Below are 25,513 nucleotides of genomic sequence, written 5' to 3'. Positions count from 1 at the left end.
TTTCTATAGTGTTATTCTTTGGTCATTGTGACAAAAGCATGGTTAAGGTAGAACAGAAAACATTGATTATTTCTTTTCTCTAAACCATAGAGATATGCAAGAACACACCCACATACCGTTTTCAAACAGATGAGCACAAAATGTCTTGTACAGGTTCTTCTTTCACATCCGTTCTACAATTGTTTTCTTAATGTTTGTTTCTATAGATCAACTCCTGATGTTCAAAATACTTGTTTTCTCCAGGACACAAGAAAACATATGACCAATCCTCTTACCTTTAGCAGGTAAGTTTGGCAGTCACTGACATAATCATACTCCAGCCCATCGAAGGTGTAATAGTGTCGGTCTCCATAAATGGTGCACACAGCAGGGCAGGGGTAACTGGTGCAGTTGAAGACGCCTCTCCGACAAACACTGAAAGGAAAACCAACAGTCAGTATGTCCTCCATAATGGCAGTCTTCTGCTGGATATTTTAAAGAAAATGCTTTCTTGTGTTCTTTATTTCAAATCATACAGAAATTCAGGAATGGAATAAAATTCTCAGACCTTGAAACAGAGAGCTATACTGTGAATTGCTTCAGAAGATACTGGTGATGCCATGGCAAGTACTGAACATTTTGCCATTAGCCCATCTGTGCAATAAAAATGCATTAAAAATAAATGCAAAATATCAAAGTTTGCAGGGCTTATGCAAATATTTCCACCACTGCCTCCAGTATAGATAAGGCACCATGCCTCAACATGCTCATTCATAAGACATCAGTAGTCTATTTTTTCTGAATTTTGATAAAGATCTGCAAATTTTCAAAGGAAAATACCTCCAGGTGCTACCTGTAAGATTTCAGGATATCAGACAAATATGGAATGAGTTTAAGAAATTAATGCTGATATTTTGCAAGATTACTTTTCCTGTCAGTTACATTTAGTGGCTTACACAAATTTATATGGAAGTAGTACTGGCATCCTCTATTTTTGCTTATGTAAGTGTAAATCCTCAGTTGATTTGCCAGTGTGGTATTAAACTGATTAAAAGTTGCCATGCAAATTTTTTTCCCATTATTAAATATACACTTAACTAATTATAGATATTTTGGCTAGGAAATAAGCATATCTCTCTTCTTCTCCTTGGTTGTCTTTCATTATATTCTATTCTGCAAAATGCCACATCTTCATTTCAGAGACTAACAAATATGTGTGGAATTAAGCATTTGTTCTTGACTGCTTTTTAATTTGGATATCTTCAGCTTCCTTTTCAGGTCTGAAAAGACACTCAACCAAAGTCTTCCTACTTATCCAAGCCTATCAGTAAGCCTAATAAAAGATATATCCTCTAACTATCTATAAACAAGAATAGATATTTTAGATTTTCAAAGTACACAATGCATTTTCTGTATCAGCTTCACTTTGGGTATTGATCCATTTGATTTGAAAGTATGCAGAATGAACTCACCAGGTGTAACATGGAGTAGCTATCACTTCTCCTGACAGAAATTCTCTGTCTTTCCAGGTGCATGGACAACTGTCAGGAATATAACATTTCCCTCTGTGCTCAGCCATCCTTCAAAAAAAAAAAAAAGTTATTAAGATGAAAGAGTAAATCCAAAAGACCAATGTAACTGAATGTGTAGTGTATTGTTGAAACCCCATCAAGAGCAACCAGTCTTCCACCCAGCTAAGGAAAATTGTTTCATCAGCAAAAGCTGTCCAAATCAAATGATCTCCACTGTGCACAGCTGGGGACCTGGCCAAGCCCACAGCTGCAGCTCTCTCTCTATCTAGAAAGGGGTATGTTGGTGTGGGCTGCAGCTCCCATGCAGGAGTGTCAGTAGTACAGATATTCCTCTCTGAAAACTCCGGAGCATCTGGGTATCATGTGAGCTGCTGAGGCTGCAGCCAGACTGCCCTTCCCTCTCTGCTGCTCTCTTGTCCTGCTGTGCCAGGAAGCAACTGGACTGGAGTGCTTGCTCCTCTGCACAGACAGCACCTGTCCTGTTCTGAGGGCACAACAGGGAGCTGGCCTGTGGCACCTGCTACACAGTTTGTGAAGAGCAGTGGTGGAGGCTGCCTGCCTACACAAGGGAACCTGAAACAACTAACCTAGGTTGAGACAAAACAGGCATTTAATGCAAAAAGTGTCAAATCTAATTAGATCAATAAGCCACCCAGATATATGGTTATGACACATTTGCTATCTCAATTCCACCTATTTAGCAATTTTAACTTTCTTAACGAAAACATTACTGACATTCCTAGTGCTGTTCTTTAGGAGAGCAATTCCTGGAGTTGTCATGCAACACATGGCTCAAAGTACAGCCTAGAGATTGTTTCACTGGAAGTTGAAAGGAATACACAGTTTTGTTTTCTTCACACCATTACTAGTTCATTAAACAGTAATCAGCTCTAAGTAAAAGAGTCAAGTGTTCAGAAAATTTCTCAAGGGTAGGAAAATACCAGAAGAGATGGCTTGGGAAGGTACTTAGTCTCTGTCAATAGAAGCTAAATGTCTCCCAAGACATCGGTATTGCTGGTGCTGCCCAAAGGCAGGAGATTAATGTAGCCCCAGAAATTCCTTTCCACACTACTCTTTGCATCTGCAACTCAGTTTAGCCCCATATCTCCAACTCAGTGTGAGGCTGACTTTCAGTCTATCTTTGCTATCTTTAAATTTACTGTCATCCTCACCTCATTTCCTCATGAAAATTTGGGCTGTTATATTATTCAACTTCTAAAGTATATCAGAGACTTCCAGTGTTTCTAATTCTTTGTCACCTCTTCAACTACTAACTAAAATAACAACAAACTGTTGTGCAAGAGCTTTAACAATAGAAAATGTAAACCATTTTTACTTTAGGGAGACCATTCTTTTGCATACTAGAGCCCATCATCTCATGGTTTCCCAAAGGAAAGGGTTTCAATACCACACACAAGCACTTTACTTTACAAGCACCGTAAATACCTAGAGTGCTAGAATAAGGTGCCAGTCTCCAGGGGAATTCAGGATTCCACCCCAAAAGCTTAGGTCATTCAGCCAAACAATGGGTAGTAGTAGAAATAAGGTGGGAAAGGAGAACCAAGGAGAAGAAACGCCACTTAAGAGCATTTTAAAAACTGCACTACAGTACAATGTCTCACATCATGTTTTTAATGACTTGCCCACTTAGATTTAATAGCAGGAGATATATGTTCAACATTTTCCTATATAAAAAAGAGACCTTTTGAAAATAGCTTTTAAGATAATACAGCTGTCCCCTTCCAAGTTAAAAGCCATACTCACTTTTTGGACCCATGAGGCTGAAAGTCATTAATTAAGTGCAATTTAACAATGAGGACATTACTAAATGCACTGTGTTGTACACTTATTTTTCAACCTCATAGCAAAAAGACTGCTTATTCTCTTATGTAATAAAAATAATTCATGTGTTTTACTCTATTATTTGATAGAAAATCAGGATTTTGCTTGTCTGTACTTCTGTTATATCTCAGAAAATAATCAAGTAATACTCAATTTGAAATGGTATGACTGTGAAAACAAGGCTTTAGCTGTTTTTTAAACTTCTACTTCAGTTTCTTCAAATTTTCAAATGAACTTTCAAGTCAATACTGGTAGTTTAATTTCGTGTAAATATCACAGTGATGCTTCAGTTTGTTACTAGTTTTCTACTTTTACAGATTCATACACTTTTTGTGCTAAAATAATTGTTTATTCCCATAACACTAATGGTCCTGGAAGCTAAGTTCTCAGTTGAGGCAGAGGTTTTAGAGGACTACAGAACACCGTGTAAGAGCTAGTGAAATCTTAAATAGCTCTGCCTGAAATCTCGACCTTTACCAGTGCTTAGTCATCTGTGAACATCACAAGGTGCAGGAAGGGGAATCATGACAGTCTCTTTTATACTCTGATCTGTGCACAACGGATACACTCTCAGGAGACCACCTGGCTATACACACAGTGAAACAAAATGGAAAGTTGAGAGAGAAAAAAGGGAGCACTCCACCTAAGATGAGACGCAATTACAGCAATTTGCACAGTATATTTGACTCCTCAATCTGAAAATGAACACAGGAGGAGGAAATGGAAATGAATGGAACAAGTGGTGATTGATCCTGACACAAAGAGAAGTTTTCAGATTTAATACTTGGATTTGACCCCTGCCAAGTTCAGCTGACTCTTTCTGGGCACCAAATCCAAACACACAAGCTGAGAAAACAAGAAAAGGACAGAGGGAATGAAGGGAAATTGGGCAGAAACTAGTTCATACACCTGTCCTCCCTGCCCCTTGCTGGGCATCGGCAATGTAAGCCTGAGTAGAAATTTAGGTGAGACAAAGACTTAGGCAGCAATAAACAGAAGCACAAATGGTTTCCATCAAAATATTTTGTCACGTTTGCTTTTACATTCAAATAAACTAACTGTGCAAATGGTGGAAGTCATCTCCTGTCCAGAGAGTTCCAAATACCAGCCAATTGGAATAGTAGCAAGCTGGATATCTGATGGCCTTTTAGCTGTTACTGTGCGTCTGTGACAATTTATAGAACAATTGTTTCAAAATTAGAAGTGTGATACCACTGGAATTTAACAAGCAAAAAAAATGTGCAGAGTTGAATTGTGGAAAATATGCATTTGGCTTGTGCTTCAGGTTGGTCCATCAAAGCTTACCCAGGGGGGCAAATGCAGCCACTTGCACAGGGTGGTGAGGGGACACAGGAGAAGTTCATGGCAAGGTTCGCACAAGAGATCCCACAGTTCACACCCGCTGCTGGTAACCCAGGCACAGGAGATCTGCAGTCATAGTAGATTTTTCCTTCAGGGCATATGTGAACTTCAAATGCAAAATGAAGGTTAAATAAGATCAACTGCTCTTTTACACTGAAGGTTTTCTATTTGTTTTTGTTCACAATTTATTTATTGGGATACAAAGGGACGTTACATTACAGTTCATATAAGAATGCAATTGGAATAACAGTCGATGGCATAATCTATATTACAGACACATAAAATTTATAGGGGTACTAATGTTAAAAAACCAATAATATTAAGCATCTGGATATATGTGTCCAGGATCTCACACATAGTCCATTCTTAATGACAGAATCATTACACCTTAGGCAGAAAAAACCCTTAGAAGTGCAACAATTTTCAAAGTATTTCTAAATACATTAGAAAAGCATTAAAAATTTACTTGTTAGAAATCAAGGTCTTAAATCTTCCTAAACATGGACAGTGAGCCTAATTATAGGTATTCCCATGAGAACACATTGACCTAGATGGCACATGCAATTATTTATTTCTTTTAATTTTCCAAGTGACTGAGTAGCAGAATTTGCTATAGAAAAAGAGGGAAAGCCCCCCAAGACTATTTGTGCTCCTAACCTCCTATTTTAAATATTATGTAATATAAAGCATCTCATCATTTAAACACATATGAGGAGAAAACCAAATCAATATTCAATATCAAATTCTATATTTGTGCAACTTTTATATGGAATAAGACTGCAAATTACCTATGTTTTCTGTAGTGGCTTCAATACATGTCACTGTTCCATTCAAACATTGGCTAGAAAAAAAAAAGGAAACCCATGTTTATTCAAGGAAAATGCTTTGTAGTCACCATGTTAAAAAATATTATACAATTCAACCTTATTTAAACAACAGAAATTAGGAGGAGAAAGAGGATTAAAATCCAAAAGCTTGAGTTCTGCTCAATATTGTCTTGGTAGTTTCTAATTCCTGATCTGTAAAGAGGGCCTAACTTCATAGTTTATGTACTATGTAATTTCCTAACTTCCACTGAAAGAAAAAAAAAGCTGAGTATGTCAAACCCTTTGAGAATGGAGGGCCAAGTGATTTAGGATGCAGGCAGTATAACACAAAACCTTATCCACCATAGATTAAAGAATGCTCCAGGTATTTTGTTAAAATAATCAGGTACATAATCCAATTTATACTAGGCTCTCTTATTACTAAGTATGCAAAAAAAAAAAAATCTTGATACAATAAACTTTCAATCTACATGATAAAAATTCTCAAACCATTTTAAGATGTGTCCAAACTGTGATACAAGAAAGATAAAACTCTTGCAGTCAAACCTACCAGGAGCCTGTTGGCGTAGGAAGGATTTCTCCAGGCTGTAGTGCTTTGCCTTTGTAATGACAATGACAGCCAGATCTGTTAAAAGAATATTCATGCATTTAGGTAGAAAATCAAGAAAAGCAATGGGATTTAAGGGCCCTCTATCAAGCTGTTATGATATGCAGGTCACATCATAACATTAACTTAATTCATTAGCTCAATCCTTATATGTACAATTCTCTTTGAAAGACAAAAATTTAAAGATGATACTCAGACTGTATTGAAGTCAGTGGCAAAACTCATATCATCTTCAGCGAAGCCAGGATTTTCCTCTGTCTCTGTACTCTTTTTTGGCTGTTTCTGTGCAATATTCTAATAGAAAGGACTTTTCCTTTTCAGTATGGGAGCAGAATGAAAACATGCATTTCCCATTCAAAGTATTCTTAATACCATGAGGTAGAAAAATTATCATAGCAAAATCCATTAACTGCGTGATAAGAGCCAGACAGGTTAGAAGTAGCAATAAAATAATCTAGAAACAATGAAAAAATGTGTGAATAAGAAGACAATTCACACTCTTTAATAGTTTAAAACAGTTTTTATCCCTACATTATGAACTTCACTGATCTTCCCAAAACATATGTTGCAATGAATGGAAATAATTCTGTAACTGCCCACGGTGGTAGGCTTTAAAATTTTGGGTATGCAATATACAAAAACTTTTTCCTCTCAGTGACTATTTCCTCCCATTTAACTGAAGAGCTTTGCATTGTGACACAGAAAAAAGACACTTCTAGCCACTCTTCCCCTACCATCCCTTTCGTTATAGATTGTTGCTTTATAGATTCTTTCTCACTTTTTTTCAAATGCTAAAACCAAGGTTTTCATATGAAAATGCTATCCCATGAATTAAAAAGTTTCACTACCCTTCTCTAAAGCAGTTTGACAAATCTGCTCTAAAGTGAAGCAGATACATGTACACACAGTAACAGAGGAGTATTGACTGGTAAAACAGAATATTAAATCTTTACATATTGTTTGTTACACAATTGTTATCTTCTCTAGGCAATCTGCATCTTGAGGGAAACAGCAGAAAAGCTACTTTAAATCTTGCTGGAAAGAGGAAATTGTGTCCATACATATATTCTACTTTTTTATTACTTACATTGATACACAAAAGTTGACTGACTCTTCAAAATACTTCCCATCAGGACAATTACATCCTTCTGCACAGTCATCAGCACAGATATTTGCCATGGAAAGTGAAGCACAGGAATGTTTACAAAAAGAAGAGCACTGATGATAAAGCATACCACTGTGACACATCACAGCTGGAGGAAAGAGAGGGGGAATGAAGGGAGAACAGCATACTGTTAAAATGTGAAAAACGGAAAACAAAGTATTGTATCATGGAAGTTCAAGAAAATCAAAGCAAAGTGGTCTCTTGTGGCACTGGGTTTAGTTGAAAAGCATGAGAAAAATATGCCATGTTACCAATTTCTGAAGTTAGATATATTAAGATGAAGGTGGGTTTTTGTTAAAATAATTTTTGACTGGAATCATCTGTTTTGTAAACTGTAGCTTTCTGTCCTTTCTGTATGTCAGATTTGGCATCTATCTAGTAATTCAGCCTTCCAAGAGGTCTAGCTAAGGCTGAGGCATTGTTATATGGTTGGAAACAGAAATACAGCAGTTGGATTTCAATAACCCTTGTGAGTCCCTTACAATTCACGATACTCTGAGATTCTGTGAAATGCTTTGTTTTAAATCATTACTGTATCACACACCCTGTCCTGTCCAGTCTAGGGAGACCCTGTCAACCCCCCCTTAGGGAATGGCTCCACTCCTGCCACTCCCTGACTCCTTTATCCTAATAGGGGCTTCCATATGACTTAGGGCTTCAAAGAAAGAATTCCATTTCTCTCTGTGAGCAATAGAAAGGGCAGACATTCCTATGAGGCAGCTCAGGAGCACCGACTCAGATACTTAATGTAGAGGCTGTTACCATTCTCCCCTTGTACATCATTACACCACGGCACAACTCTAGTTTCCAAGAAAAAGAAGCCAACCCTTATATTTTGTGGAGTGATTGAAATTTGTAGAGTTTTACACATTTCTAAAAGATATTCCATTATGGAAATGTTACTCACCACAGTAAGAAACATGAGATCTGAAGTCAATGACGACGCCGTGCTTGCCACAGACATAAGCATAGTGTGCCAAAGCGTTGCACAGGCAGCTGCTTCCACATTTGCACGCGTCGAAGCGGCAGAGCTGGTAGTACAGCCCTGGACTGATGTAGGCATGGCAGGGAGCAAACACCTCTTGGTTGATGATATCACAGTGAGATGCATACCCAGCTAAGAGAAGGTGACATTGTTTTAGCCAGGTCCATTTTAATATGACAGTTAGTCAAATCAATAGCACCAAATATTAAAATCAAACATAGCCAGCTGTGCAATATAAACACTTGCATACAATTCTACAGTTTAAAATTGATATTACAAGCAACTCCCTCAATAGAGAACTCTGCTTAAGATAAAAATAACTGTACTAAAACTCAATACTAAGTTATGCCTTCCTCTTACAACACAGGAAATTTAAATGGCAAAATAATATACTTCAAAAGAATAGTTAGAGTCCCCCAAAGCCTGGAGTATGGTTTTCCTACTTGACATTCATTTAGCTTTAACATCAACAATGGCCATGTACTTCCTGGCATGTGGTCTCAGGAATCATTACAAAGCAGAGCTTGAGGGCATGCAAATCCCAACCTGGCCATACACCTTCTAGCAGCAACAAACCCTCCTCCTGCCCTCCAGCCACTGAAGCAGACTGCCACCACAAGTGGTGGAATAGCTAAGGAACTCTGTGATGTGGATTATATTTAAGCCACTTTTGCTGCTAAAAGAATGCACCTCTCCTTCAAACTCCATGTTCATTTCCACAGACACACATTGACAGAAGAATTTCACATTTTTTGGACTCTCTCAGTAAACTAGATTCAAGGACTGAACTTAACAACTTAACTCAGTTGAAAATTAACCTGACAAAACAAGTAACCAAACAATCTTTTTTTTTTTCCTTTGTTGATCAGGTCACTATCATCTTAGACCTGAAAAAGATGCCTGTGCTTGTGGCATGGTGTGGATCACTTCACTCTCTGCTGCTTTTTCACAGTGATTCTTAGAGGATCATGGTGAAATTCAGGCTGGAAAGGACCCTCAGAAAGTCATGCAGTCCACTCTCCTGCTCTAAGCAGCACACATTTATGTCAAGCTCCACCTTCACTGAGCTAGCACAGAACTGAGGGTGAGGCATGAAGGCTCTGAGCTGATCTGGCTGAGAGGTCTGGCTGTCTTGAGAAGACAGACAGCAAGGAGTGTATAAAAACTCCTAGGATTCCCCACATTGTTAGAGATTTACTGTTATTCTAGCCTTGCTTCTACAGGCTTTAAATATGGATAAATCCCACATCCCTAGTGAGATCTGATGTCTGAAATGTTAAAAATATTAGACTACATTCTGTCAGAATTGGCAACTACAGTCTACCCATTGTCTTCATTAATTGAAAAGAACAGCAATGCAAAAAGGAGACAGTGAAAGTTCAACAAAAACCATAGGCATGCCAACCAGCCAAAACTAAATCCTTGCCCAGGAATTTGAACAAATTCAAGGCTCTCAGATTGCCTGCCACAGTTTTTGTCAGAGAACATAGATGGAGGATAAAGAAATTTTTAGTGCAATAATCATGCAGAAGCCAGAGACAGGACTTTTGATCTCAGCACTGTCTCCTGTATTTTCTTTAACAATCATGCATCAATCTTTCCTGTCAACTGGCATAATTTACAGGATCATAAATAGCTAAAAAGCTGCATGTATACTAATCAGCAGAATTTAGTGCTCATAGTCAGTACACCCAGCACTAAATTACCAACTAGCTTTTATTTATCAAGTACTAACTTCATTTTACTTACAAAATGTATGGGAAAATGATCTTTGCCAATGCCAAAAAAAAAAAAAAAAAGTGCACATCTAAACCTGAAGCTGAAATACATGTATGTGCAATTTTTTCACAGAGAAAAGAAAAACTGTCCCATAATAATAAGATACAGCTAAGTCCAGACTCCCCTGTGAAAATGTACCATTTTGCTGATTCACATTGCAGGGATCAACAACAGGAATATTGATAGGCATGGAGCAAGCTGAGGAAACCTTCCATGCATTGGCATGAAGTTGTGGGGTCCCTTCTATCATCCCTGCAGGAGATCTGAAAAGGAAAACATCAACACTGCAAGCATCCTGCTGACCTTAGGGTGTACATGGGTGGGGATGCAAGGTCAATTAAGAGGCTTAGGTGTACAGTCACATTGAATAGTCAGTGTGCCAAAAGAATTTCCATCTCTGAGGTATAAAAGAAGAGAGGGCATTTGAAACTTTTTCCTCAATATTTTATTCCTGTGAAAATGTCCCTACATTCTAAGTCTGCTGTGCAGACAAGTTTTGTGACATTATAGCTTGAGGAAATTTGGAGGAAATAAAGTTAAAAAGTAAGCAAATTATGCCCTTCTAATTAAAATATTCCTGTGGTGCAGAATTACATTTTTTACATTAAAACTTGGCGTGGGGAGGAAAATCAAACAGTAGTAAGTGTTTTAATACAAGTATTAATATTTAATACAAGTATTATCACCTACTCTTTTTCTCAGTGCTCATATATTTGCTCTGAAGATAAGGGAGCAACAAGAAAGGGAAAAGTGCATTCAAATAATATCATCATCCAGAAACTTCTACAAATAATATGGTAGCTTTCTATAATTACTTAAAAAAACACCTTAAAATGCATAAGCTTTTTACTATCATATTTATAAAAGTGACTACCATTTTAATTAGGACATTTTATATTGGTTAGTTTAATAAAGTTTGAGCATGTTAATGAAATTAAATTATCAGATGATTATGTTCAACAAAACTTTTCACTTGTTATTAAACACAATATAAATGCACAACATGAAACTTACAGAAAATCATCTCTTAAATTTCCATTGTAAGTTCCACATAGTCCTAATGTTCTTCTCTTCCATCTGACATCAACTTGAACATAGATCCTCTCTCCATCTTTAGAAAACAGTATCTTCAAACCAAAACTAGTTTTCAGTTGAACAAAGAAAGAAGATATATTCTGAATTTCAATAGCCCCTGAACATAGCAAAAGAAGAAGAAAAACAAAGACACTGAAACCCAGCTTCCAGGTTGTACTGGTTTACCCATTAAGCAAAAAAAATTTTGAAAATTCAGACATAAAATGAAAAACTATGCACAACCTCACCATTGGCCAAATATCCTCTCCCATTCTCTATCTGAGCTTATTTCCGGTAACAACACAAATCAGGAATTCCACCTACTGTTGACATTTTAAAAATGTCACAGCTTTCTGCACCTGTGAGTTATCTAGAAACCATGCTTGCACCTCTCTTTGTTTGGATTTTTTCTATTTCAGAAGAAATCCAAGCAACTGCAAGCCCCTGGCAATGAGAAGGCAAGACAAGAAACCCCTTTTTTCTTAGTCTCCAGTGATATTACAATAGTAAGTAACAGATTTCTGTAAAGTATATTGAATCTTTAGATAGCAGATTCTCTTTTACCACTATTGACACGACATCAGTATAGCTCCTTCCTTGGACTGTATGTGAACTGAGCCCCTATCAAATTCCCAGCTTTCCTTTCCGGCAAATCCGTTATGTGAGGAAATGGAAATTTCACAGTCACAACATTCATTTGCTACACATTGTTGGGCTACTTGCAGTTGAAGGCCTCAAGTAGATCTACCTTCATAAGCAGCCTCTACACATGCACACACACACACACAGATTGAAGAGAGGAAAACAAAATCCTTAAGGATGTCCTTACTAGATACACACAATTATCAAGAATGTGACACCAAAATACTTTTCATAAATTATATTTGTTGCAGACTGTGGAAAGAGACAAGAAAGTGAGTAGGGACTAATTCAAAAGGAATAAAATGAAGTTACCAATCAAATTATGAAGCAGAACTGTCAACATAGAGCATAACTGAGCTATGAAGCTCATTGCCATAGAAAACTGTGAATGCCAAAAGCAGTACTGTGACTGCACAAATTCAATGAAGAAAAGACATAACTGCAATCACCAGCACAGGACTCCCTAAAATCTGTTTTGCAGAAGGCTGGGTAAGAACTTTACTCTCACTTAACTCTTGAGAGACTAAAATTCCACTAACTGGTCACTGTAAATTTCAAAATTTAGCAGTATCATTTCTACCTTCAGTGCTTAATTTTATAACATGCTTTTAAGGCTGGTTTATTTTACTATCCTTTCCAAAACGATGAAGTAACCTGTCTGAAATCACAACATAAGTCAGCAGTGAAATCAGTATAAATCCCATGGAGCACATGGATCCTTTTCCATTCTATTTAGTCTAAAAAGCTTTAAACAAGCTAGACCTTAGCATCAAGATCTCTTCACTTCCTTTCTTTTTCTTACCTCTCTCCCCCTAAACACAAACAAAATAAGTGGAATTTCTAAGTACTCTATAAGATAAGAAATGCAAAGAAATGAGGGCATAATGAATAATTGTTTTACAGATGATAAAAGTAAATTTCTATAATTATTACTAATGTTCTAAGAAGTAAGTGATTGTATGCTTTAATAAGTTATGTTTAAAGAAGTTCCTTTTTCAAAGACTGATATTATTAAAAAGTTTTGGAGCATTTAAGAGACAGAATGTGAACTCTGGTAATATTCTTCTTCATGCACTTCTTACCATTGAGGTTAAAAACTTGGTTAGGGACAGCTTGGATTTGACCAAATCTTGTGAGAGTTACTTGTTTCCTCACGTCATCTTCAAGAACCAGTGTTATAGACTCAATGCAGGCATGGTCAAAGTTCTAAGGAGAAACAAGTTTCACCATCAGAAACAGACAATGACATTAATATTACCATGGAAAACAGAAGCAAACAAACAGGGGGGAAAAAAGCATATAGAAAGGAAAGATCAGAACTGTCATCAGGTAAATCAGATGTAAACTATCACTCAAAACATTAAACAAGGCACTCAAAATTGTATGTACAACATCATATAACATTGCTTATGCGTAATCTTCATATGCTAGGAGAATGCATTTTAGGTATTATGGCAGTATTATAGAAAGTCGACAGAGGTCCCCAGGTACTGATACTGGGTTGAAAATTCCATACTTGCACAGCCACTTTGGGTACTGCTCATTGATGGGTTAACCACTGGTAGAGCCAGGGTCTGACTCAATCTAAATCAAGCTGCTGCAACCAGAGCACAAATGCAGCAGCACAGGAGAAAGAAACTTTGGCACACATAAAATGTAGTGATGATCTCTGATTGCAGATAAAAAGGACATAAATTCTCCAGTATTACATTACAATAATTTATAAATATCTGACAATTGAAAAATTGTGACCTATAAACCATGTCACATGCATCATTTTAGTGTGCAATGCAGGCAGAATTTATGAACCTCAACGCAGGACAAAAGCCAAGGCTGAATTGGCCAAAACCAAGCATCTTATGCTCCCCAGGGTCCCCTCTGTTTTCATCCAGAAACTTTTCAAGGTGCCTAGAGCTCTACAAAAGGTTATTACCAGTGGCAACCTTATTTTTCAGTGGATGCCTAACCAACCCTTTCATGCTTGAGGCCACCTGAAATGTCTCAAGCATGAAATGGTTGGTTGGGTAGCCACTGAAAAATAATAAAAACAATACCTGTGCAGGAGAAGGAGGTGCTTACAAGAAAGGTAGAGAGGCACCAGATCATAATCAAGCTTTTGAAAGGAGGACATGAGAGACAGTCCCAGAGTAGGGCATTGCCCCCTGCTGAGGTGTCCAGACATCCCTGTCCTCAGCACATGGTCAGCTGTGAGTCACAGTCTCAAGGCCCCTTCTACTGAGAGTCTAACAGCACCATTAAATCCACTCTCAAAGGTAAGTACTCTTTATAAGCACCTTTATTCCTAAAGTCTGTTGTTGAATGTCTGCCAAAATATTTTCAAACAAGTATGTGTAGTGCCTAGTCTCATAGATGGTTTTCTAAAAGACATTGTTCCAACAAATAAAATATGTTATATCAAATAAAATCTAAAGCTAGCAAAAAAAAAAATTCTTGCCTAAACAGTGATGTATTAAACCTACAGTTCTGCCAACAGCCGCTTTTCCAAAGTCTGATATCTGTTGGTGCCATAACTAAAGGTGTTTATACAACTTTGATATGCATAAATGAGTAACTCTTTAGACTTGATCCCTCTAAAGTTGCTATAGCTTTTACAAAGGGCAGTATTACACGTAGCAACACAAAAAATAACCAAAAAAAAGCTGTAAGATGATTTCAGTTTATATTTTCTATGTAACATTACCAAGTAGTTTACAGTAGAATTTATAGAAGATTGCCTGAAATATGGACGGACCTGATTGTTTCAACATTTAAAAAAAATGTATCTTACCTGTCCACAAGGTGCTTTTTGTAAAGTGATTGTGAATTTGTTTTTTCCAGTGCCTTTTACCAAAATATACTGGCAAATCCCAAGAAAGGTAAAATGGCGCCCATCAAATGTCGTGAAATGAGAGCTGCCTGTGATGGAGCACTCAGCTTGAGAGAAAAAGTATAAAGAATGTTCTCTTACATAAGAATGTATCATTATTCTGCAAATCATGTAAGAGAGGAGAAAATAAGAAACTTTCTCACAATTTCTAAGTATAAAACCCAGGCTGACTTTAATCCATCCAATAATAACGACATTTAGAAACGAATTACGCTAGAGACATCTATTTCCAACAGATGCCCTCTCATAAAGAGCACATCCATGGGCAGCACCTTTTGGTTCTAACTAGGTGAGATGCCTGTGACTAAAATACAAAAGACTTTTCTCTTTACTACAATTCAGAAGTATCCTAGAATCTTTTGTCTTTTTTTTCCCAATGACTCAGTATGAAAGAGGACCTCTTCTCCATCCTTCTAGGTATTATGGAACTACTCACTACCACAGGTATGCAGGGGATGCAGGTGTCATCAGGGCACACATTTTGGGGTTTTTTTCCAGTTCAAATCAGGAATGCACTGCTGAAGCAAATCTCCAGTTCATCCCCACTTACCACACTTTCATTCACACCATGGGATAACATCAGAGCACACAAACTAGATCCACTTTGGCTGCAGGAGGTGCTCTGTTGGAGCACATCTAACCTGCTCCCCTTACTCACAGCAGCTCTGTCCCTAGGACCAGGCCAAAGTAATTGTAATAAACCCCTCATGAGCATACACAACACACACAAGACATAGGCAGTGCTTCTCAGTGGCAATTGTTTCACATTACAGATCCACACTGTCAAGCCTTGCTTAGCAACTGTTAAGTCTTATTACCTCATTCAAAGAGGGCTCCCTAATTTGTAAAAAAAAAAACTTTCACAAACTTCATAATATAACCTTGTCTGAGGTACAGAACTATCAAGGGAGTTTCACCACCTGCCTGCTGCATGCTCCTCTGTGTAACTCATTACAGAGACACGATATCTTTAAAGATAAGGATGATTATTCAAACATGAACTGCTATTACAAGAGACAAAATGCAGTCTACAGCATCAGAATGATGTTTTTCCTATTACTTACAATAAAGTTGCACCTGAAAGTGAAGAGATCCTTATACCTGGCCTAGGTACTGCACAGGCAATAAAAATACACCATCTGTGGCAAATAACACAGAGCATAAACAAGAGATAGAAAACAAGAGGAGGATAGCACAGAGGTAGGGGAAGCATGTGGGAAAAGGCAGAATGAGTATGATCAGGCAAATAACAGCTTCATTCCAGCTGGCCCACAGCTACTGTCAATATCCACCTGCTTAATCTTTCTTCCTAAACTGGCGGCCAAAAGCCTGAGATCATATATGGTTCTGGTGTCTTCAGAAAAGTTTATCATTTTTGTCATGAAATGAGAAAAGAGTAATGAAATACAAATACCTGGACAATCATGATCAGTGCAGTTCCAAATGCCACCAACACAAATACTAGAAAGGAAAATCACACAACAGTAATAGTGTTCAGATTTTTAGCAAAATAAGTAGTTTTGAGTTAATTAATATGCCTTGAATTCACACAGAATAGCCTGTATATTTTAGTGATACGCAGGCCTCAGACTGTAAAACATAAACAGTAACTATTGTTTAAAATTTGTGTGACTGTGTTAAACTAACTATGGACAGTAGTCCTTGGGAGATGAAACACACAGGCTTTCACATACCAGTTGCTACATTCTTGTTCAATTTTTGAGCCTACAGGGAAAGCAGTTCCATGATAAATACAAGGACAATTCGACAAAGAGATACAAGTTCCATTTTCCATAATGAGACCTGTTGGGAAAGAAGTTAATTAATGAGATATAAAACAAATTAGCCAACCCCAGATCACTGCTCTTCCCCCATCTGACTCAAACTTTCCAATCTCCCCGGAGGTGATGTTATCAGTCTTAAACAAGGACCAGCAAAAACATTTGCCAAGTGAGTGCAGAGAGCTCAGAGCACAGCTCCCTAATAAGAAGTTGCCACTCTGTATTGCTGCTTTATGAAAAATGTCTGCCTTAAGCATGTAAAACTGTACAGACTCAAAAATGAAAAGGTTCTGAAATCTCACTATCTTTAGTCTGTCTAGAACTAGGATGGTTCATAGTCCAGTCAATAATTTTTGTCCCATACAGGTCTCAGAAACTTTGGTTTCTTGTACAGAGCATGACACATTCTGTTTAAGGAAAATTTCTATACATTTTTGAATAATTCAAATAAAGCGGACTAAATCTGTGCAATATCCTATTGTAGGAAGCACTAGTAACATCTCCAGATTTTAATTGATATTGCATGCTGAGACACTTTTGTAATCTAGATAAATGTTTATCACACAACAAAGGGAAGAATCAGAGTGACAATAACAACATCTAGAGCAGAATTTACAATATTCATAATTTCCAGGCATTAACTTTAACCACAGTCTATTTAGACATCATTATGGTGTTGTATAGTAGCTTTGCACATATTTTTTGAAATAACATTGACAATATTTACCATCTGGACAGTAACAGCCATCTAAACAGTGCAGATTGCTGCCAAGACAATCCTTTTCAAATGTGCAAGTTGGTGGACAACAACTGATACAGTCACGGTGAACAAAGGTGTCTTCACACTTCTCAGCTACAAAAAAACCCCATGGTATACTGAACATTAGTGCAATTTCTCTTTCCATGCTAGAAACTCCATTTCTGTCAAATAAACATTGTGCAGCTCTTCTGGTATAGATAGGTAATCAGATCAAGTAAAATGGGTGTTTTGGAGGAGTTTTAACTGATGAACTATGGGGAAGCTCTTGTCGATATTTAAGTCTCTCTTTAGCAAATCCTTATATCATCTCTCCAAAATATGTTATAGCTTCTGTGACATTCTGTGAATGTTTTCATATCTCATCTAGTTCTAAGCCTTGTGCATGAGGATGAGCTGCAATTGATGGGTGGTAGTGATAACAAGAAGGAGCTGGATTAACTGCGTTAATTCTGTTATAGGGCCAAGAGAGGCTGAGAGGTCTTCTGGGACGAAGAGCAACAGCAAATCTCCACAGATGTTTGCTCTTTGTCCTAGAATATGATCAGCACACATGATTTTTCAAGAAATCCACAGAAACATGAATTTTGTATGGATCTGAATCATAGCACAATGGAATTAAAATATTCCTTGAGCAAGTCATTGACTTCGTTGTTTGCCAGCAAGAGTGAAACTGGCTGATCAGCTTGAGTATCAGGTTTGAGTTCTACAAGGAAAAATGTTGTCAAGATGGAATATTTGAACGGAATAAATGGGATATCTCAAAGGTTCATGCTTTATTGAAGAGTCTTACTACAGGCAGGAAAGTCATCCCTCCAGTCCCGCACTGGGGACCCAGCGTGAGAACATGCTCTAGCGTACTCTGTCACTGCCCTGCAGTATGTTTCATCATCATCCACTCTGAAATGATAAAATAAGAGAATAATCAAGGAAAACAAATCCCATCTAAAAATTTCTGCCATGTGACATGGTACAGGATATTTCACGCATAGCTGACACCACTCAGTCATAAAGGCACACAGGGAAAATATAAAAAGGAGTGAACTAACATTGTGGTTTTATCATTTGATCTCACTAAAAGTTATTTCATTTTAATATTACAACAATGAATGAAACCACTAATCTATTATTTTTAAAAAGAGCTACTAGAAGTGAAAGAGAAGCAGGACCTTTGAAGACAATGGACAACTCAACAGTCTCAAGATCCCCATCTCAGGCTTCTCCATCCTGCATGACATAGAAACTCTGACTTACACTTAAAAAGGGCATTCTGGTTCAAGTGAGAACTTCAAGTCTCCAATTGCCTTGAACTTAGATGAGGAGAACCCTATTATGGACTCCTGACCTTGTGCTGAAGTTCTCAGAGGCAGAATTATTATCCACTAAATACTGTGGACAGGCTCAGGGCAGCACAGCCTTGGGCAAAGACAAGATTTCTGCCTTAGTCTATACAGAAGAAGCTGTACAGTGCATTTTTACCAGAATCAAATAAAAAGACATTCATTAATATGTAGGCAAGTTCAAATTTTATTCAGATGTAAGTCACATACGGTGAAATACCACCAAACTTTTGTTACTGTGAAAGTCGAACAATTCACAACAATCACTGTGGAAGATCTGGTGCCAAAATCAACTAGTCATAGCATGACATTTCTATTATAAGCATGTTTATGACAGATCAGCTGAGTTTGTCCTTTAGCACACCAGATCATGCTTCCAAAATTAATCGTCTTAAGAATATGTTGTATTGTGTTTGTATTCTGCTTTCAACACATCTAGTATCAAATCAAACACCACTACACTCTTTGTTGCAGTGATCAGAGTCTCTCCAACTCTCCTCATCTAATCCAATTAAATGGGTCTTAATAGAAAGAATGCTTGGACTATACTATGGCCACACAAAAAACCTTCATAAACTGACACTAAGCCACAAGAAGAGAGGTCTCTTTATAAACAAAATAAGCCTAAATTAATGAATTTCTGAGACATAGAAACTTCAAGGTTTTTAATATTCACAAAATTCACAGCAACATGTATCAGATTGTTCACAAAAAATCCAACCCTCCTTAACACCACAGCAGTGATTCAATATCCTACTTGAAAAAAAAAATGGCTTTCATTATTCTTCAAAAGTCACAGTAAATTCCTGAGTTACACAGAGACCATACAGAGGCAACTCATCTCTTTTCTGAGCAACACCAGTGTTTTCCTACAAACACAAATTCTTCTATCTTGACTCTATGGTAAATCAGAAAACTAAACATTCATCAAAAATTGAACTAATAAGTTGCAATGGATTATACTGAGGGATCCTTATGTTTTGTCTTGTGATCCTTTCTGTGTGCTTTTGATTAAACTGGTGAAACTCTGAGAATTATATACACTGGAAAAAATCCTCCTATTTCTGACAATTACTTCTTCATTTGAAAACCTTACCAAAAAGAAAGTGGTACATTTCCCAATTATCTCTTCAATTACCAGAGTACAATTTTAACTTGAATGACTAGAATTAATTAGGATACCACGTTGCCTACTATGCCAGCAGCTGAGGGGGTATGACTCCCATCAAAGCAAACGAGTTCAATTTCTTTTGGCAGCTCTGAATTTAAGTAAATGGCACCATTTTGTAAAAATTCTACTGATTTGAATGATAGTGGTTAGTCATAAAAACCAGTCCAGCTGTGTCTGACAAATGGCCCAACTCCTCCAGTATTGTCGATATTTCTTCCTAATATTATCTCCATATAGTTCTGTTTCTTGGCCTCCAGATAAAAGTTTCTTGGGTTTTTTGTCATTAGGAACTCATTTTTGTCATGAGTGATTCTCCATTAATTTACCTTGCACTTACTTGTCTAGTGTTTCCTTGAATCTATGTAAGCCCTTAGCAATGAAAATATCCCTTGTGAGGCTGGTTCTGTGCCCTTTGTTCCCACACAAATCACCCCCTGAGAAACCCCATCTCTTTCATTTTGAACTTGGTTCTTCCCAACTTCCCACAATGTTCTTTCATTCTGGTCCCACACAAAAGACTGAGCATTCATTTCATGTGTCAAGATTAAATACACAAGAATTCAAGTACTTACCTGCAAAGATCATTCATACAACTTGAAATATAAGAATATGGATCTATACTTTCATGACAGCTGAGAAAAGGAAACTGTAGGAATATTTGGCACTTGAAGAATATGTCCTGTGCATTAAGGAGAATCAGTAAATGGAAGTTAGCCAATACTTTCTGCAGTCATCATTCTCTTTAGCTTTGTTTCCCTAGTATAAGGTCCTTTATATCCCCATTAAAATTTGAGCATGGTGCTGTCTCAATTTACTATTACATCTCTTTCATTATTCTTCCTAAAATTTTTCCTCTGTGCCTAAGCCTTCTTGACTGCATGCTGGTCCTAAACCACCTGGGATGAAAAAGTGTGAAATGACAAAGAAAAGCATTTTGTGTCAATGCAGTAGCAAACCTGCAACTATTTCTGCAATATTTCACAATCTCTAAAATAATGAGGTGCAAGATGCCAGAACTGGAAACTGAACCCAAGTTTGATGCAGTAATGAAGAGCTCCGCCAACAGACTGGTGCCACTTGGCACATCCAATCTGAGCCTTTGTACTTTTAAGCTAAACGCATGAAGAATTTCAGGCACTCCCTAGCAACAGCCCTGATCTGAATCTTTCCCAAAGCCTCAATGCATTTAAGGCTTTTTCAACATTGTGTATATTGTTAGATTCTTGTACCATCAGTAGGCAGTGAAGATTAAGAAAATACATGTATACATATGCATGCATTGATGTATATACATAAAATATAATTCATTTACCTCAGTGGATTCTGCATTGGCCGAGCAAGGACTGGAAAAATCTGAAGCAGTAGGGACACAAGCTATATCGTCTGAGGCTTGTACAGCCCAGCTATTTGCAAATTCAGCAATGTCTTCTGTATATTCACCTACTGCATAAAAACATTAGGACAACAACAGTAAAAAATTGCCAACACAAACACATAAGACAGCTTTGAAAATTTTAGTAATTTTTCAATGTGTTCATTATCTCAATTACAGATGATTTCTGAGTACAAGTCATAAAGAAAAGTAATATCTTTTTTTATTTCAGGTTGCATTTTATACTACATTTAAATAAAAATATTGAAAAAATACATGACAAGGTGTCAGCTTGGGTTATTTTAAGCACAATCACTGATAATTTCATAGCAAATATACAAATAATGACAAGTGGAAGGCATTGAATACTTAAGAAAAATACATTTCTTTGAGGCAATTTAAGTCTTTCATCACGTTTCACAAGGGTCAGTTAGTGCTATTATGTCCCTCCTTTTCCCTTATTGCAGAAAAGTCCTTCAACACACAGGCACAAGATGCCCGGCTCTCCTCACAGCACGAGCACAGGAGAATTAATGAACAAGATGCCTGACTGGAAGTCATGGCAACAGGCTTAGATACAGGAACATACAAGAAGGTTGGCAGTAAAAAATCAGACACAAAATTCCCATATACTTGCAGCAAGAACTAAATATTGTATTTTCTCTACATCCTTATTAGGTTAAAAATGGTATATTGCCTCCACTTTGAAGAACCTGACAGTAATTGTCTATGCTATGGTTATCTATATCCATGCATGGCTAGGAGAAAGATATTGAAATTAAATCAGCTAGAGGGTTTTTTTTCACAGATCTGTACTATGGAAAACTTAATCTAACATCTAGCACAAGAGGTACAAAGTTGGATACTGAAATGTGGAAAGCCACAAAGCACACTAATGAGATACATATACTTGGATCTCCACAAATAAATTACTATAATATCCTAACCATCAGTCTGTTTTGCTTATGAGTGAGAGAGACTTAAAATATTTCTTCCTCTCTGACAGAGTTCTTTATGCAGAAAACCTTTCCCAAACACAAAAGGCTGGGGTTTAATCTAGACATGAACCTGTTGTTATAACTCTGATTCTACAAGAACATTAAAAATACTTTATGTAATTTTGACATGGCTTGAAAAAAACCTCTAAGTCTTAAAAAAAAACACCACATAATAAAATCATTGTCCTTGAAACAGTTCTATACACAGATACAGTCCTTCATATTAAAGCAACACAAAGATGCTATTAAAGGTGAAAATAAGGAAACAAAAAAGGAGCTTGTTTTTAAACTGTATTTAGAAATGGAGTATTATATGCCTCTCAGCAGTTTATTTATTTACGCATGACAAATAATGAGCATTTGGACTCTGGAAGACTCAGGATAGATTTAAGAGCTACCTTTACACTACTCAGGGAAGTAGTTTAGCTGGAAGAAAGAAATCATTATATCAAATGATTGATAAGAATTTAGAAATTCTTAGAAAAATGTTGCAGCTTGGAAGGGATCTGAATTAGCAGCCTATTCTTTTGAAGATCTCAGAATGTCATGCTTTGCATTTGCAGAGTCAAGGCGCCATGTTATACAACTGATTCAAGATTAAATTCATTTGGCTCTCAGTTGTTCACTGTAATAATGCTACCATGTTTGATAAAGAAAAATGCTAGATGAAATGATCATGGTGAAAAAATTCAGTTCCAAAAATGAAGACAAGTATGAGCTGGAAATCTTTTATAACAGATAATACATCTAAAGATACTGAAATCATTGAATTTTAGAGATCACATGAATTCATTATTTCCTCCAAATATTATTTTTCTTTATTATTACACATCAGCAGACTAAATCAGTTATTAAACATACTGTACTCTGGTGAACAGAAGTTACTGCACAAAATTTACTGCTCTCATGGCAGAAAAGGTATGAAAAATGTATACTCAGGTAGATTTTTAAAGAATCTGCAAAGATACGTAGAGCGAGCATTCTTTCCTTAAGGAAGTTTTAAAGCTCCACTACCAACCATTAAAAAAAGGGAAAAAAGTTACTGTGGGATACCTTTTGTGACTTAAACACATGCAGAGTCATGGGACTAGATTCTCTCAGCAGTTAATGATAACAGTAAGACAATCTTATTTTGTTTGTATAAGAGAGTGAGAAAAATCCTCATATTTTCAAGCCCGTTCTTTTTTTTTTTTTTTTTCACATTAGTTGCAAGTAAGACAAAAGTCCCTGTGGAGTATTCCCTATTTGGCTACAGAATACAAGTTTAAAAAGTCATCTCTGCCTCAGGCACACCACAAAGCAGCTTCTCATTCTAGAGTGTAGTCCAAGGCCCTTAGTCCACCATACCAAGAAGGGGATACAAGAACTCCCAGGAAACACCCTAGAAATTTACTTATTTCAACTAGGACTTTTAAGATGTTGCTTTAAGAGAATGACCCAAGATGGTGCTCTTCCTCTCCATCTTTAAACACAGAAAAAATCATAAATATTTGTTTATGTATTTATTGTTTAAAGGCAATAGGATAAAGATACCCAAAGTGCTTTGCTGAGCAAGAGGTTTAAATGCACATACAAGTACTTTCCTGAACTAGGACCTTTTCCCTTTGCATCTTTAATGATGAGGAGAAGTAAAAGTAGAGCAGCTATACTATTTTACTGAAATAACTGAAACAGGACTGACTTTTTACAACATTCTATTTATACAGCATTGTATTTAAAGTGAACATGGAAACTGTTCACACAAAGTAAGGGTAAGCTATTTACTTACTGTTTTGAAGTATCAGGTCATCATATTTATTGCCATTAAAATTTCCACAAAGGCCACAAGGTTTTCCCTTATGATCTTCTGTCAGCTTAATATAAATACCAGAGTTGCCATCCCAAGCAAGAGAAAAACCAAAGGTAGTCTTCACAAGAATATAGTCAGCCAGTCTCTCAATGAAAGCATTTCCAACTGTCTGAGGCAATATTAATCTGGAAAAATATAGTGTACATCAAAGATCTCAGATGAGATGAGGTTCATGCTAGAAAAATACCACATAAAACATCACCTCTAACTCAACAAGCACTTCTTCTTGGGTGTGCACAGTCACTCCATTCAATTCTTCATCATGTCTTTACTATCTTATATTTACTTCTCTATGTCAGCCATCAAGAATGAGTGCTTTCTGCTGTATACACCTATCAGTTGTACCAATCATAGGTTTAAAAGAATAATGCATCTTTGCTTTCAAAGCCTGGCACACCGCATTGAGGAATACTTGAGTTCATGAGCATGCTGCATTGGGCAAGAAACCACCACCAGCCCTTCTGGGCACTGGGTCATCACTGGGTTAGACATCTGCAAAAGGAGGAGCTTGCAGTACAGAAAACACCACTGACAAAAAAGTTGCACCTCTTCCTCCTTTGGGGAAAGACCACTGGACAATAATAAGCACAGATCTAATCCCAGTCTTCCAAAGTTGCTTCTGTTGGGTCGAACGTGTCACCAGCGGTACCATTCTCAGATACTAAAGGCATTACAAAGGGGATGGCAAAAGCACCTCAACAACTTTCTTGAAATTTCTGTACTTTATCAATCAGTAAAATATACTTATTTTGCATAAAGGATGCCTTAGACACATCTTTCTCTTACAAAAAGAAAGGTAAATTTGGAGGTTTGATGTACCTCAGAGATATTTTGTGGAGTTTTTTTCCCCAAAGGGGCTTAAGATATTTTTTTTAACCAATTCAGACTCATCTAGAAGACGATCATGTCTTATATTAGCCATAGCTACCAAGAATAAATAGTGATTGACTTGTTCAAAATGCTATCTGGATGCACCAGGGATTAGCTGGAACTGCCTGACACAGACTTTGTCTGTAAAAAGAAGGAATAAATAATTGTTAGGTTACAGCTGAGAAGCTGAACACAGTCAATACAGTGTATTCTGTCCTCACTCGTGTATGACATCAGTACTGTCACAGCTGCTCACACTAGAGCACTATCAGCCCCAATACAGAGCAGCAAGGGATCAGTAAAGGTACAGATCAAATTATTTTATCTGGATGGTGTAAGAATCCTCAGTTTCCCAAACTCCACTTTATCTTTTTCCCAATAAAATATTAAAACTCACCAGAAGAACACTTACCTGATTCCATTTTTTCTTACTTCATGTCCTGAAATCATTATTTCTTCTTGGTTTGAAAAAAATAAGCTGATAGACCTATGACAAGTATATACTGAACCATAACAGTGAGGACTGTTATGAACCTTTGAGGGAAAAAACATACACACAAAAAGAGTAAATGCTGTCTTCAATAATTTTGCACCATTTTTATTAAATTCATATATGATATTTCACATTTTTATGCCCCAATTAATGAAAGAGCTTTAAAAATAAATACCTAGAATATTGCAAAATCACAATTAC

The 25,513-nt window shown here is 36.9% G+C and overlaps 1 protein-coding gene across 1 annotated transcript in view; it reads right to left on the bottom strand.

The window, feature by feature from the left end:
* OTOGL (otogelin like) overlaps positions 1-25,513 on the bottom strand; it is an 89,714-nt gene that overhangs the window by 54,740 nt on the left and 9,461 nt on the right. Inside the window, exons 7-25 of the mRNA XM_054279577.1 lie at positions 25,232-25,353; positions 23,869-24,074; positions 21,043-21,170; positions 20,303-20,409; positions 18,013-18,119; positions 17,190-17,315; positions 16,376-16,484; positions 16,096-16,142; positions 14,583-14,728; positions 12,877-13,000; positions 11,093-11,270; positions 10,217-10,341; positions 8,222-8,431; positions 7,237-7,402; positions 6,093-6,167; positions 5,504-5,556; positions 4,659-4,821; positions 1,452-1,559; positions 276-414 (exon numbers count right to left, since the gene is read on the bottom strand). Of these exons, the coding sequence (XP_054135552.1) occupies positions 276-414; positions 1,452-1,559; positions 4,659-4,821; positions 5,504-5,556; positions 6,093-6,167; positions 7,237-7,402; positions 8,222-8,431; positions 10,217-10,341; positions 11,093-11,270; positions 12,877-13,000; positions 14,583-14,728; positions 16,096-16,142; positions 16,376-16,484; positions 17,190-17,315; positions 18,013-18,119; positions 20,303-20,409; positions 21,043-21,170; positions 23,869-24,074; positions 25,232-25,353 (2,439 nt within the window). The remainder of the gene's footprint in view (positions 1-275; positions 415-1,451; positions 1,560-4,658; positions 4,822-5,503; positions 5,557-6,092; positions 6,168-7,236; positions 7,403-8,221; positions 8,432-10,216; positions 10,342-11,092; positions 11,271-12,876; positions 13,001-14,582; positions 14,729-16,095; positions 16,143-16,375; positions 16,485-17,189; positions 17,316-18,012; positions 18,120-20,302; positions 20,410-21,042; positions 21,171-23,868; positions 24,075-25,231; positions 25,354-25,513) is intronic.

Source organism: Melozone crissalis, unplaced genomic scaffold (assembly GCF_028551555.1).
Source record: "Melozone crissalis strain CALT ecotype California unplaced genomic scaffold, PUWL_Pcris_2 ptg000004l_1, whole genome shotgun sequence".
Taxonomy (NCBI): Eukaryota; Metazoa; Chordata; class Aves; order Passeriformes; family Passerellidae; genus Melozone; species Melozone crissalis.
This window is presented reverse-complemented; position numbering and strand designations above follow the sequence as displayed.